General features: G+C 39.5%; 2 protein-coding genes across 4 annotated transcripts in view; one reads left to right on the top strand and one right to left on the bottom strand.

Annotated features, from left to right (window-relative positions):
* COL10A1 (collagen type X alpha 1 chain) overlaps positions 1-11,210 on the top strand; it is an 84,170-nt gene extending 72,960 nt beyond the window's left edge. For all 3 annotated transcript variants that reach the window (XM_026653495.2, XM_026653484.1, XM_026653489.1), the window contains exon 3: positions 8,975-11,210. In XM_026653495.2, coding sequence (XP_026509280.1) covers positions 8,975-10,869 — 1,895 coding nt within the window. In that variant the 3' untranslated portion in view covers positions 10,870-11,210. The remainder of the gene's footprint in view (positions 1-8,974) is intronic.
* Positions 1-16,330, bottom strand: part of LOC112106981 (dermatan-sulfate epimerase) — a 296,569-nt gene that overhangs the window by 260,426 nt on the left and 19,813 nt on the right. The gene's annotated exons all lie outside the window — the stretch shown is intronic.

Below are 16,330 nucleotides of genomic sequence, written 5' to 3' on the forward strand. Positions count from 1 at the left end.
CGGCCCTGCCTCTGCTGAGGCTATTGCTTAACAAGGTAAGTGTGTTTTCAACGTGGACACATCCACTAGAAGCTAGGCCGTAACCACAAATAGCTCATAGAGGACACTGAACAGGCAACCATTAGTGAAGAATCTCGTATATTTTAAGATTAAAAAAAAAAAAAAGAGAGAGAGAAAAGAAGATAGAACTAACCAATTAAGACTGTGATACGAGCAGGTTTGAAAAATATCTTATTGCTCACTAGCATAAGAAATACTTTTGGGATAATTAAAATTTTTTTGCCAGGTGGACTACCGCAATTTTTCAGAGCAGTCTAAAAGACTAAACTTTACATTACATTTGTCTTACATGCTCTTTCCTAATGCAGGATTTAATTACTGTAACAGAACTCATGGGTGGCATACAAATTCATGTTAACTAAATCAGTATGCTGCATCCACTGGTCCCATCTGTGTTTAACCCGTGATTAAAAGAAACTGTAACGTTTAAAAAATAACCACATACCTAACTTACATTGAAGGTTATTTCTTATTCTTGTAGGGCTTAAGTCTTCCTGATTTTTCCATACCATGTAGTTCTTCTTAGAACTGCTTCTTCAGTTATCACTTAATTATGTTCCAAAACACAGGCTATCACTGTACCCTACTGGATACCATAGTTCAGTAGTAAGCAATCCCGAGAGCAGCAGCAGCATGCTAGAACTGCACTAGGCAGTTAAAATGTACACTCCACTTTGCTGTCACAGTGACAGGTTCCAAGTACCTCATCCCAGTGGAGACCAACACTTGTGTCAGTTTATAATATTTTTGCTGCATGCAGTAATGAGATTGCTTTCTATTTGTAGGATTTAAAACATTAGCCTTATTTTAATTAAGTTAATGGATGATGAGGTGGTAACATGGGCAAATTAACATGATCTTTTCAGGACTACACTGTAATTATGTAGAAGCAGAAACTGTACTTTTACATTTGGCAGCTAAAAACTATTTTCCTGGCAACACATGAAGGCAAAGCCCAGTGAATATCAAAAACACTGTACATGGACCAGATTTTTCTTCTCCCTACATGACTCTTACAAATAAGTACAGCCATATATTTTTAGAGAAGAAAAACTGAACTATTTATCTGTACTTTCTGGTTAAGAGTATTATGCAGAGGTCTAAAGGTTCAAAATAATTAATAAGTGGATGGGAAGGAAGCCTTACTCAAACTCAAATTGGGAAATGAAAAAAAAAAATAATCTACCACTAATTAGGATTCACATTTAATACGTCAACCATCCATCCAAGTTACGCTAGAGGTATTAGTTGGTGTTGGTCCCGCTTTGAGCAGGGGACTGGACATGATGACCTCCTGAGACCTCTTCCAACCCTAATATTCTATGATTCTATACAACATCCAGTGATGCAAGCGATCCATATTACAACATGACCTCAAAGGACTAGTTTTTCTAGCCTAATTGGAGAAGGATAGAATAGAAGGGCAACAGTTTGTCAAGATCTGAAATAATCTGTGTAAAAAGAGTCAACAAAAATTAAATTTCTGGCTTTAGCCACAAGAGAAAGGGTAAAAGAAAATAGGCAAAAGCCTGTTGTCATTTCAAGAGTACACATCATTAGGAATAGTAAAGAGAGTCTGAGAAAGCTGCTAAGCAGCTCCAGAAAGTTGCTGATAACCTTTTCTTACCCTTTTCTCAGTCCACAATCACAGCTATGCAGATGCATGTCACATGAATGAGAACTGGTTATAAAGTTGCTGATGTCACTCATGATTACATTAGGGATGAACAGATGGGTAACATCAGCAAAGAAGCCCCAACAGCCAATCGGAATTCAGCTGTAAAGTTATGTGTAAATGTTATAAGAGCTCTGCAGGCTATAGCTATGTGACTTTCATTTATTTCAATGGAAGTTGCTGCCAAAATTCTTGGGGGGAAAAATGTACCCCTTAACTGTAATATAACTAGGGTAACCATTTGGCTATTCATTCACTAGCAATATCCTGTTATATATTGTTCTGCCAATAGGATTCATACTTTACCATCTATATTTTTTAGATGCCCCAGTTGTGCACTGGAATGAAGGATTTTTTTTATTTTAAACTAAGCAGTGCTGAATGCCTTCACTTCGTATTACTAAATAAGAGAAAATATTTATACACAAACTAGCACAAAATATCTTCTAAACAGTATAGTGCTTTCCCCTCCTATTTCCTATTCCAGCTTGTTTCTTGTCACATAAAATTCTAAACTACATATTAACTTCTCTAGTCTTTCTAGTCTGACACCGGATACTCTTTATGCCGGACAAACTTATAATGTGTGCCACTTGTGCAGCAGTTTATTCTAGAAGGCTGCAATAACTACAGCATCACACACATTCCAGGTAAAGTTTACACACAGACACACCTAAGAGGCTGAAATTTAAGCTGCATTTGATTTATAGCTATTGTGTAACCACCATTGTCAAACAGAAAATATTTTGATTCACAGTGGAATTCAGACTTCTTTCCATTGATCACTTCAAACATGCACCATCCGGCAGCATTTTCCAAATCAAATGTTAACGTTCTCATCCGCGGACAGGTCCTTCCTGATCTGCTCAGCGGACTTTATTATTCTACTTGCACACCTTCTTTAACTATTCATAACAACTTTTGCCATAAAGCAGTATTCTGTATCTACAGATCCATCAGCTGAAGAGTATGACATATTATGCAAACTGTGGGGTTTCACATTGACGTATCCTCTTGACATTTATATTATTTCTAGTGCTATAGGTATTCCACAAAAATCAGCATCCAAAGTCCCACAGGATTCCGCAATTTCCCAAACAGCACCTTGGGGAGTCAACACTTAAGTACACAACTCTTTATTTCTATATTTATATCTGACACATGGTGGAGTGGCTCCATCTGCTGCTTTATTCTTACACACCAAACCATTTTCTGTAGAAAAGCATAATACTAAGGAACTAAAATAAAGAAAAGTGATGCTACATTATGCATGACAGTACAGTGAAATTAACGTTTGCAGTGTTGTTGTAGCTGTGTTGGTGTAGGATAGTAGAGAGACAAGGTGTTTGAAGGCCAGAAAAGGGGATTCAGGAAAGATTTATTTCAGGATGTGGTCCCCATCAAGTACATGTTGTAACTGTTTAATGATACCCCATATAGGTTCCAGTGTGGGGTGGCAGGTGGCAACTAGGTGTGCGGTCTGAGGGTTTTTCCTCCTTCAAAACAACTCCCCAACCTTGCCATGCTCATCATAGCAAGCAAGCTCCCCACAGACCAGGGCACACCAACTCAAGTCAGCACTAGACCCTGCAAGAACAACAGATAAAAAACCTGGACACATCTCCACTGCTACGATGATCAACCCCACACCCCACACACCTTTCAAGATCCATGGGTCCTACGCAAGCCTATCACAACATGTGGTGTACTCCACCCAGTGCACTAAATTCCCCCATAACATCTACAGGTCTGTCGCATCTTATGCACATTTAACATGCGCGATTTCAGCTTTATGCGGTCGGCAAAAACAAAAATAAAAGAGAAAAATAGCAATTGTAATACTGTACCTGTAGTGCAGGCGATTCCGCCCGCCATTACACTCAATGACTGCGGAACGTAACCCCAGCGTAAGATGCGACAGGCCTGTATGTGGCAGAAATGAGACAATCACTATGCTCTCGGATGAACTTACACAGAAAAATGATAAAAGAAGAAAAACCTGTATCACATCACTATGGGCAAAAACACTTCTCACAAAACAATCACTCCATATCTGACCTCTCAGCCCTCGTCCTCAAATGAAAACGGCTCAACACCTTCAAAAGACAAGCTCGGAGCTTAAATTCATAACTTTGCTAGACACTAAGGCCTTGGCTACACTTGCAAGTTACAGCGCTGTAAAGCCTCCCCCAGCGCTGTAACTCACTCCCCGTCCACACTGGCAGGGCACTTACAGCGCTGTATCTCCCTGGGTACACCGCTGCAGGTACTCCACATCTCCGAGAGGAATAACAGCTTCAGCGGAGTGGCTACGACTCACGGGTGTGAGTGTAAACGCTTGCAGCGCTGTACTAATCACCTTGTCAAGTGGCCAATCCTCTCCATTGTTGTGACCGGCTGCAGGAATGCGGAAGTGCCGGTTTCAAAGCTCGTACCACAGAGAAAAGCAAACAGTTTGCAGCTTGCTTTGAGTGAGTAAATGAATGAGCAGGGAGTTCGGAACTTGCAAAATAGAGAGCTGATATGCTCCAAAAAGCACTCTCTCTCCCCCCACACTCCCTGTCACAATCCACCCCACCCCCCGTTTTGAAAAGCACGTTGCAGCCACATGAATGCTGGGATAGCTGCCCATAATGCACCGCTCCCAACACAGCTGCACAGTTGCAAGTGTGGCCACACCACTGCGCTGGCAGCTGTCAGTGTGGACTGACTGCAGCGCTTTTCCCTACTCAGCTGTACGAAGACAGGTTTACCTCACAGCGCTGTACAGCTGCAAGTGTAGCCAAGGCCTCAAAAATCCTGGTCTTAATAAAGACACTGGATTTATAGCTTATTACAACAATTTGTAACCCACTCACCTCCCTTTTTTTGTCCTATGACTGCAGAGGTGTTAATGGGTCACTTCCCTTGAATGGTCTGTTGGAATATGTGTTAACTACTTATGCTAAACAATCTGTGACACTTTGGGTATGTCCACACTGCAATCAAACACCCATGGCTGGCCCAGGTCAAGGGGCTATAAAACTGCCAGCCACTAGTGTTGAATTATAGTTTACATACTCTTAGAGTTCCTTTTCCAGATGTGAAGAAAAGCTCTGTGTAGCTTGAAAGCTTGTCTCGCTCACCAACAGAAGTGGGTCCAGTAAAAGATGTTACCTCACCCACATTGTCTCTCTAGTGAAATTAAGGGCCATCATTTGCCCAACTGTGTATAAAGTAAAAAGAACAGGAGTACTTGTGGCACCTTAGAGACTAACAAATTTATTTGAGCATAAGCTTTCATGGGCTACAACCCACTTCTTCGGATGCATAGAATGGAACATATATTGAGGAGATATACATACACATACAGAGAGCATGAAAAGGTGGGAGTTGTTTTACCAACTCTGAGAGGCCAATTAAGTAAGAGAAAAAAAAACTTTTGAAGTGATAATCAGGATAGCCCAGTACAGACAGTTTGATAAGAAGTGTGAGAATACTTACATGGGGAGATAGATTCAATGTTTGTAATGGCTCAGCCATTCCCAGTCTCTATTCAAGCCTAAGTTGATTGTATCTAGTTTGCATATCAATTCAAGCTCAGCAGTTTCTTGTTGGTCTGTTTTTGAAGCTTTTCTGTTGCAAAATTGCCACCCGCAGGTCTGTCATTGAGTGACCAGACAGGTTAAAGTGTTCTCCTACTGGTTTTTGAATGTTATGATTCCTGATGTCAGATTTATGTCCATTAATTCTTTTGCGTAGAGTCTGTCCGGTTTGGCCAATGTACATGGCAGAGGGACATTGCTGGCACATGATGGCATATATCACATTGGTAGATGTGCAGGTGAACGAGCCCCTGATGGCATGGCTGATGTGGTTAGGTCCTATGATGATGTCACTTGAATAGATATGTGGACAGAGTTGGCATCAGGCTTTGTTGCAAGGATAGGTTCCTGGATCTTGGGTAGCAAACAGAATTTTGCAACAGAAAAGCTTCAAAAACAGACTCCAATGAGAAACTGCTGAGCTTGAATTGATATGCAAACTAGATACATTCAACTTAGGCTTGAATAGAGACTGGGAATGGCTGAGCCATTACAAACATTGAATCTATCTCCCCATGTAAGTATTCTCACACTTCTTATCAAACTGTCTGTACTGGGCAATCTTGATTATCACTTCAAAAGTTTTTTTTTCTCTTACTTAGTTGGCCTCTCAGAGTTGGTAAAACAACTCCCACCATTTCATACTCTCTGTATGTGTATATATATCTCCTCAATATATGTTCCATTCTATGCATCCGAAGAAGTGGGCTGTAGCCCACGAAAGCTTATGCTCAAATAAATTTGTTAGTCTCTAAGGTGCCACAAGTACTCCTGTTCTTTTTGCGGATACAGACTAACACGGCTGCTACTCTGAAACCTGTGTATAAAGTGAAAGTGACCACTACAAATAAATGTTATCTAGAAACATGCTATATGATTTAGTTACTAAGAAACAAAACCACGATTCAGCCTTGCAGATGGGGAGGAAAGGAGGAGGGAAAGGCTGAAATCTTAATAGCTGTAGTTTTAGTAGGAAGCTTCTTTAATTTTGCACATTTTCAAATGTGCAGATTGAGTAGACACTACTAACTTACTGAATTCATTGATCATGGTATCATGACCTAGTACTATAAATTTTAAAATTTCAAATCAATATCCTTGACATTCAAGTACTGTAGACTGTTTGGGGAAAAGATTGTCTATTGTTTGAATGAAATCAAGAACTGTGTAGAAATAAGATCATTACTTATTCCTTATCTGAGTTTGACTCACGTAAGAGAACTTATATTAGATTTTAAATAAGAATTGCCTACAGACAGGACAGTGGTTTTATTAAAATATATATTTGCAATATTGTAAAAATCAAAATATTCTCCCCTCCTATGCCTACCTGATTTCGTTAATTGGGAACTATCCAAATCTTTAAAGAAAGGGAATATTTTTTCATAGGATATGAAGATCCTTGCAAAGAGCAAACTCAGCCTTCAAATATGATTTATAACTTCTCCTTAACACCGTTAATTCCATTCATTCCACCACCAAATTGTTTTCTGTACAGCACACAGTGACTCAACCAACAATGACAGGTTTCAGAGTGGTAGCCATGCTAGTCTGTATCAGCAAAAAGAACAAGGAGTCCTTGTGGCACCTTAGAAACTAACACATTTATTTGGGCATAAGCTTTCGTGGGCTAAAACCCACTTCATCAGGTGCATGGAGTGAAATATACAGTAGGCAATTATAAATATACAGCACATGAAAAGACGGGAGTTGCCTTACCAAGTGGAGGGTCAGTGCTAACCCCCTACTTGGTAAGGCAACTCCCATCTTTTCATCTGCTGTAATATATATATCTGCCTACTGAATTTTTCCGTGCATCTGATGAAGTGGGTTTTAGCCCATGAAAGCTTATGCCCAAATAAATGTGTTAGTCTCTAAGGTGCCACAAGGACTCCTCGTTGTTTCAACCAACAATGTATCTTCCTACTCTCCTAAAGACTTTACAATCTACTTGCATAGCTCCATTCAAATCTTAGTGAAACTCCCCCCCCCCTCGATACTTCTTTTTAAAAGGATTTCCAGAAGTATTGTTGCAGCAGCTATCACTGATAATAGTACTTTCTGTAACATATTTACTTCCTATTTCTCCAAGTTATGTGCTTAGCAGGTTTAGGTCCCTTCTTACACCTCTGTAAATCATTAAGGGGCTGATCCAGAGCCCACTGAAACCAACAAGTGGTCTGTCCACTGACTTCAATGTGCTTTAAATTGGACCTAACCCCATTATGCATTTCATCACCTGCGCGAGCTAGTAATTCTTAAGGTCAGAAGATCACTATAAAGGATTTATTGATAGAAAACTTTTCATGACTCATCTCTCAGTGGTGAGAGAGGCGTTTTCAGTTGGCTCCTACACGTGGCACAGGACACAGACAGTTAACTGCACACTTCTCAGCAAGCTACCACAGGAAAGAAAGTTATTTTACATCAAACAGAGGCCTGGTCTACACTACAGGATTAATTCGGATTTAGCAGCGTTAATTCGAATTAACCCTTCACCCGTCCACACTACAGAGCCATTTAGTTCGAATTAAAGGGCGCTTTAAATCGATTTCTGTACTCCACCTCGACGAGCGGAGTAGCGCCAAAATCGATTTTGTTAATTCGAATTAGGGTTAGTGTGGCCGCACACCACCGAATTAATGTGGTTAAAATAAATGGGGTAGTGTGGCCGCACACCACCGAATTAATGTGGTTAAAAACCGAATTAATGTGCTTAGTGTGGCCGCGCACAATCAAATTTATACAACCTGTTTCCCAAATTCGAATTATCTAAATTCGGATTAATCCCGTAGTGTAGACATACCCAGACTAGTAACAATGTCTGTTTAGATAGGTCTCATTCAGAATGTTTTAGCAAGGCAGAAACCACACAAAAAAACACTTCTCTCAGCTAGAAATCAGGGCTCATGGTGCACACAAGTTTCATCTGTGGTGTCAAACACCCAGCCCACACATTGAATCCAGATTGCTCAATATATGTATAGAGCACACCTGACATATTCAGATTCTGCAGAATCTAAGCTTTCATTTTAAAAAATGAATGAATGAATGAATATATTCTTAGCCCATACAGTTGGGGTGATAAACTTCCAAATGTAAACCACTGTGGAAGTCTTCATGAATCTGCAAATAGATAGGCTGAAACAAAGAGTCAGTAGGGAACTCCCATGTGCCTTCCTCCCATTCATCTCATTGCAGTGTTAGCTGTCATGCCTAATGAGCGAGCGCTCAGGTGAGGGAAGGAATGATATATTAACTATTTCAGTGCTGATCACTATAGTAGACAATTGGTGGAAGAGGGAAATGGGAATGTTAGGTAAATATTTATCTAGACTCTATACTACTGTGCCTTAGGTATTTTATGCTTCTTTTATAAATGGGTCAACTGAAGCACAGAGTCTTTAAGTGACTTGCCCAAGTTCACACCAAATGATCGGTTCTGCAGGGGATAGAATCCAGGAGTCTTATCCCCAGTTCTCTACTCTAACCACTAGAACTTGCAGTAATTTAAAGACACTGATCTTTGTAGACATTATACTAATTAATTAGTATTTTCATTTTTATTTTGTTTCATCTCTCTAAGTGTCAGCCAAAATGCTGACAAGCCATGAACATGATACCACTGCACTAATGATTGTATTGTGTGTCTTAGGTTTACAGGGAAGGGGAGAACAAGGACCTCCTGGTCTACCAGGTCCTGCTGGCCCAAGAGGACAACCAGGCCCAGCAGGGCCACCAGGCTATGGAAATCCAGGTCCTCAAGGTCCACCAGGGTCCCCAGGCCCACCCGGATTTTCTGCTGTTGGAAAGCCAGGCTTACCAGGTTTACCAGGAAAACCAGGGGAGAGAGGATTAAATGGTGAAAAAGGAGATATTGGACCTGCTGGTCTCCCAGGATCAAGAGGGCCACAGGGGTCTCCTGGAATTCCTGGTCCTGCTGGAATCTCTGTTGCTGGCAAGACAGGAGAACAAGGGCCACCAGGAGCACAAGGGCCCCGGGGTGTCCCCGGAGAAAAGGGTGAGGCAGGTATTCCTGGTATAAACGGACTAAAGGGAGAAAATGGATATGGAGTTCCAGGTCACCCAGGAGACAGAGGGCTCCCAGGCCCCCAAGGCCCCCCAGGACCTCCTGGACTTGCTGGGATAGGGAAGCCTGGTGAAAATGGGTTTCCAGGTCAGCCAGGTGTGAAAGGTGATCGGGGTTTACCAGGTGCACCAGGACCAGCAGGCATCCCAGGTTCCCAAGGTCTTCCTGGGGAACCTGGAGCAGCAGGAATTGGAAAGCCTGGAGCAAATGGACCACCAGGATTACCAGGGATTCCTGGAGCTAAAGGACTGCCTGGACCCCCGGGCATGCCTGGATCCCCAGGTCTTCCAGGGTTTGGAAAGCCAGGTTTGCCAGGGATGAAAGGACATAGAGGACCTGAAGGCCTTCCCGGTGTTCCAGGAATCAAAGGAGATGAAGGCCCAGCTGGAGTTCCAGGAGAACCAGGGCCATCTGGACCACCTGGAAATATGGGTCCTCAAGGACTTAGAGGAATACCAGGTGAAAACGGCCTACCTGGGCCTAAAGGTGAAGCAGGACCTGCAGGCCTTGCAGGATACCCAGGAGCTAAAGGTGACAGAGGCCTACCAGGATTAGAGGGAAAACCAGGATATCCAGGGGAGCAGGGTCTTGCTGGTCCTAAAGGACCTCCAGGTTTACCAGGCCCAAAAGGGGACAATGGTCATGCAGGGCCACCTGGCCTACCTGGTCCAATGGGTGCACCAGGACTTAAAGGAGCACCAGGATTTAATGGTGAGCCAGGCCCAAGAGGACCTTCTGGAATACCTGGTATAAGAGGTCCAATTGGGCCACCAGGCATTCCAGGTTTTCCAGGCACTAAAGGGGAGCCAGGGGCACCAGGATTACCAGGTCCAGCTGGCATTGCTACAAAAGGTTTAAATGGACCCATGGGGCCACCTGGGCTCCCAGGCCCAAGAGGCAACAATGGAGAGCCTGGGTTACCAGGCCCTCCGGGTCCACCTGGTCCTCCTGGGCAAGCAATACTCCCACAGATGCCAGATGGTTATATAAAAGCAGGAGAGAGTCAAGGCCTCACAGGATTGCCTCTTATGAAAGCAGGAGTAAATCAAGGTCTAACTGGAATGCCAGTGTCAGCTTTCTCTGCCATTCTCTCCAAAGCCTACCCTGGGGCCACTGTGCCCATCAAATTTGATAAAATCTTGTACAACAGACAGCAACATTATGACCCCAGAACAGGCATCTTCACATGTAGGATCCCAGGACTTTACTATTTTTCTTACCATGTACATGTAAAAGGAACAAATGTTTGGGTCGCACTCTACAAAAATGGCTCACCAATCATGTACACTTATGATGAGTACAAGAAAGGATACCTTGACCAAGCTTCTGGAAGTGCTGTCATTGATCTCATGGAAAACGATCAAGTCTGGTTGCAGTTGCCCAATGCAGAATCTAATGGCTTGTATTCCTCTGATTACGTTCACTCCTCTTTCTCAGGATTCTTGTTTGCTCATATGTGATAGTATCCCACTTTAGCCGTCCTAATATTGTCTCTTTCAGACAATTTTAATTGGACTATGATGTGGCACCTATGACTGGTCAAACAAATTATTTGCAACAAAGGGGAAGTGAGGATGATAGGGTAGGGGAGTTTGTTTCAAAATTAAGCTTCAGAGTAACTTTGTGCGTTTTTAGAAGAATGTCGGAGATTTATTTGCAAAAACTTTGTAGTAAGGGCAAGTCAGTTGTCCTGCTGAATACAACATTAAACATTATAGTAATAGATGATGTAGCTCTTCTTTGTTTTACATTTTCTTAATCAGTATTTCTAAGTTGATTTTATATTTTAAATGTACTCGTAAGCCTTCATAAAGTAATCATTCCAGATTACTACATATTTATCTCACTGAAACAAAGACATTATTTTAAACTAATCAGTCACTGAAGTTTAGTGTGTTCATAACAATGTTCAAGAGATTGCTTTTAGAGAAAGGGAACACTAATTTACTTGTTATAACAACAGACATGTTTATGAAGTTTCATCAACTTAAAAATATATGTTTCCAAAAATTTTAGGCATAACAAAGGATTTTATATCTTACTAAGGTACTGATTTCGCTGGAGGGATCTCTTAAAACTAGTTCATCAAATAGTCAGAAGTAAAGAAAGAGAAAATCATTTGTCCAGCTATCTGCAAGAAAAGGGGTGTTGTCCCTTTAAGGGCTCTCTTCAACAGGGGGGTGAAGGAGAAAGGTTACAGGGATGGACAGAAAGGACAAGACGACTTTGGAAGCAAGTTTTTTGTACTATAGTAATTAAATTTAAATGTCTATTTTAGATAAGGTGGTCTTTTGAAGGATTTATTTAAAAAAAACTATGTCTGAAGAGCCAAGCATTTAAGGCTAAAGATGAATACTCAGATTGTGAATCTAAAAATCTGTGCAATGATTTTTTAGAAATGTGATTTTATAATCTGCAGCAACACACTAATGCAATATTTTTAAACTAAGGTGCTGTAGACTAACTAATGTTCTGAGTATATGTTACAACTGTAATTTGTCAGTAAATTCAGAAACTGGCATTATAGATCCACAACAAAACACAGACATTCATGCATATACTGATATACTCCAAATTTAAAATAGCTTTATCACCTGAAATCATTAGAGGCAGTCTCTTACCCACACTGTTTTTCATGCACAGTAAGTTTATTTCTTTAAAAAGCATATATCTTTATTAGGTTTGTTACTTCCCACTTAATGAAAATTGGAAATGTGCATTATTCAACGACATATCTGATACATTCCTGGCAGAGCTAATTAAATCAGCCAACAGATGACACTGTCATATTTACTGTTCACACGTATATTTAATGTTTCATTAATTTGTTGGATACAGCATTCATCTAATATATAGTACTTAGCACTGAAGTTATTGGTACATAGATGAGGAAATCAACTAAGTTAATATTTTTAATTGGTTTTTTTTGTGTGTGTTAAATATACAAAATAGCCATGTAACAGTGTAATCAGGATTTTGTTCATATAAGATTCTTCTGTCCATGCATGGCTCTCAAAGAAGAGTATGCATCAGAGAGGCTTGTCCAATAAACCTGAAAAACTAATTTTATTGTTTATTTTAAGCTGGAAGTTGCTTTTACACCGATGCTTTGTCAGTGTTACTCTTACTAAAAGCTGAAAATCCATGTTTTACCATTTTTTTTATTGTTATTTCTTTATGGAACCAAAGTCAATGACTGTATTAATTTGAAACCAGCATTATTATTTTTTCTTTTCTAAACACTTCTATTTTGTTTTCCAAATTTGATAAAACTTTGGTATTAATAAAAAAGTGAAGTTAATCTTTAAATTGGTCTGTTATTAAGTCAACATGTATTATTTTAGAAATTGTAATAAATTATTATGCAACAGCTTTGCAAAATTCTAGTCATTCCTTTGCCTACAGTGAACAATGCTTCTGGAAGAGTCAAATAAGATTTATGCTACAGCGACCAAGTAGATTTAGTGAGTGTGTTGGTAAATTTTCATGATAGTTTTGCAAGGCTGAATAGCAACATAATAGGCACTAAACACAATACCCAAATGCCACATAAATTCTCCTTCCTCTTGAGCCAAACTGAAAATTCTAGACACATTGGTCTTTTTGATTATCAGCCTGGTCTTTTCTCCTCGTATCCCAATATAATTCATGAACAGATTCCAATTAGGATCACCAATTTTCTATACAACAAATGATTTAAATATGTAATCATCTTGTGATAGATCATTAATCTGCTTGACTTCCCAAAGCATCTTTCCAGCATTTCAAGAGGATATACTTTGCTGCCAATACATTCAATTTATTTGGCACTTCCATTTGGAAAGTGCTAACAGCCACAGGGTAGTGGATATGGGAAACCTTCCATTGGCCAGTACAAATGATCTTCTGATAATGTTTTCACAATTACTTTATATTGAAGTAAAACATGTGCTGAAATTTGCCAACATGTACCAAGCATCAGACAGATTGTTGCCCCACAAATCTAATTACCGGTAGTTACTTTTTTTTTTTTTTTTAAGTAGGGGAGAGAAGGGTATTAAGTAGTACTATTGAGAGTACATTTTATGAAATCTTAACCTCCATCAATGTTAGAACAAACATCCCTACGAGATAAATAACTTGTTACCCACTTACCTCTTCATACATCCAATGAACATAAACACTTAGGCTTGCTTTATAGGAGTTTAGACAAATAGTACAAGTTAAATACCTGAGTCTTAGACACTGACGTATTAATAAACTTTTCATATTATTGTATCAGAGACTATCTAGCCATGAGTATAATAAGATTTTTAATAACCTCAAAATCTTTGGATGGCTAGAGATGGATTTGGGTGGTAAATTTGGATTTCAGTCATCCAGTTTTAATTTTGCAAGTCCAGCCTGCAAACCACCCTGCTTTTAGTTTTGGATTCACAATCTACTTTTACAGAAAGCAGTGACAGATTCCAATTCTTCTTAGGCAAGTACTACAAAGGTTATTAGACTGCCAAGAAACACCAAACATAGGAATTCAATGAATGGAAAAAATGTCAAATCAGAAGTGAATTAAATGCAGCCCGAGAAAAAAAAATAAGGAAAAATCAGAACAAAAAATCATGGATGCTGAGCTCAGAATGAAGATTCATTTTCTTTCACAATTTTTTCACCATTTTAAAAAACAATCAACCATAGTTGAAAAACACTCTATAAACAAAACAAATAATTTACTCCTACTCACAGAGGAAGAAAAATATATATAATTAAAACAGTGTAAAGTACCCAGAAGTCTAGTCCTCTTTTGCCAGTACAAATACTGTAACGGCCATCAGTTGTGAGCAGGAAAAGAAAGTTTCAGAAAGTTTTCTGGTTTCAGATAATCTTCCTTCTTGAATTTGATGTTTAGTATACAGAAAGAATGACAGTTGATTAAAAATTTCAGCTTTTTAATATGTTGGCATTTAAGTTCAATAACCATGACCTGTAGTGTTTCTTAAAATATTTAAAAAGAATCAAGAATGAAAAAAATTAGAAGTGTGTCCTTTAAACCTAAGTCCTGAAACTATGGTCCATAGAGTGCTTACTGATAATATTTGGAGAGTTGGTGCATACTCTTCTTATCTCCAGTGGAACTGCATGAATAGACAGCTAAAAATACTCTACATACTTTCATAATATCAGTTGTCTATATGCCCAATTGCTTTCATCACTGCAGAAACATAAAGAGAATGCAAATGTGAGAGGCGGTGTTTGGGAAGGATGAATGGGAAGGAAACCGGTCCTCAAGGTACTCTATGAATTAAACTGTGGTCCACATTAGGGCTGGTGGAAAGTTTTCCATCAAAATTAGGTTTTCACTTAAATAAAAGTGTTCACAAAATGTCTGCTTCCCACAGAAAATTTACTTTTTCAATTAAAAAAAAACAAAACAAAACTTGAAAACTGAAATGCTTTAAATGCAGCCACATTGCCTCATGGGATTTGTAGTTCAGTTGTCTTATGTCCTCATTCTCTTCTGTGGGCTAGGTTTCCCTCCAGACTACATCTTCCATGATACACAATGGTCAGGGATTCCTGTGATACATCTCCTCCCCTTACTAAAAGGGGGCCATGGTGCACCATGGCAGATTGTAATCCTATCAGGGAGCCTGGCCTATAGAAGAGAATGGGATATGAGGCACCCAAACTACGACTCCCACGAAGTACTGGAGTAGCAGTTCAGAACTGAAATATTTTGGATTTTGGCCAAAATAAAAATAAAAGTTTACCATGGAAAATTTAGACAAAAGTGATTTTTTTTTTCCATTTTTCTGTGGAAGAAAACTCCATTTTTCAACCATCTTTCATCCATACTGTGAAAATGTTCACAAATTCCTGCCTTAAGCTTTAGAAAGCATAATGTTAAAATAAAATTTGTCTTAACTTTTTAATTTGCTCACTTCTACAAGGTGAGAAATATAATTAATACATTTCCCCTAATTAAATATCTCACATAAATTAATCTTAAGGACTTTGAACTAGCAAAATGGCGGGAAATACTTTTAAACTAGTCATGAGTTTTGTAACAATGATTCTTACAACATACTATTAAATATATTCTATGAAGTAATTTTGAAAGGGATTCTTTCAGATACTGCTGGCAAACTATCAAAAATTTACCATTTTGAAAATGATACAAAAAGGAGACAGAAAAACGCCATTAGTTTACACAAAAAGGGCCTACTGATATGGATCAACTATGTTAAAATCATACTTGGTAATAAACAGAAAATGTGGAACCGGAAATTAATGAACCAAAATTGGTGTGTCAGATTTTAGGCCTACTTTGACAAAATAGTGGACAAAATAATGAGGATGGGCTTTTCCAACCACCCTTCCCTGTGAGGTTCCTTTAAAAAAAAAAAAAAACCAATAAAAACACACACACTTTTTGTGAGGGGTGTGGAATAGGGAAGAACAGACAAAGACAACTAGAGCGTCACCGTCATGGCTGCCATCCCCATCACCTCCTGGGACCCCGAACCTTCTTCATTCTAATCCTGAGGGGATATCCTGACCAGACTGGTCCAGAAAAGGACCCAGATGACATTAGCATCTGTATCAATTCCAGCTAAATCCCAGACATCACCTGAGATTAAACAAGATCGGACTTTAACAGCAGCAGCAACAGCTCCAGCTCATTTCAACTAACCTCTTCTCACCAAAAAAACCCCAACAGCTACTACCATCTTTGATACCATCTAAGAGACTGTCAAACCGGGGCGGGGGGGGGGGGGGGGGGGGGAGGAAGAGGTCCCGCTATAGGGAGAGAGAACAAGAAATGTTGTTACAAAAGCTTTACTTAATACTTTACATTTCAAATGCTTTTACAGTTTTTCCTTCTTCTCTATATCTTTAATAAAAGGTTAAAAATATTTTTAATGGTGCATTTGCCATGGTACT

This window comes from Terrapene carolina, unplaced genomic scaffold, assembly GCF_002925995.2.
Source record: "Terrapene carolina triunguis isolate 2854851 unplaced genomic scaffold, T_m_triunguis-2.0 Scaffold42, whole genome shotgun sequence".
NCBI lineage: Eukaryota > Metazoa > Chordata > Testudines > Emydidae > Terrapene > Terrapene triunguis.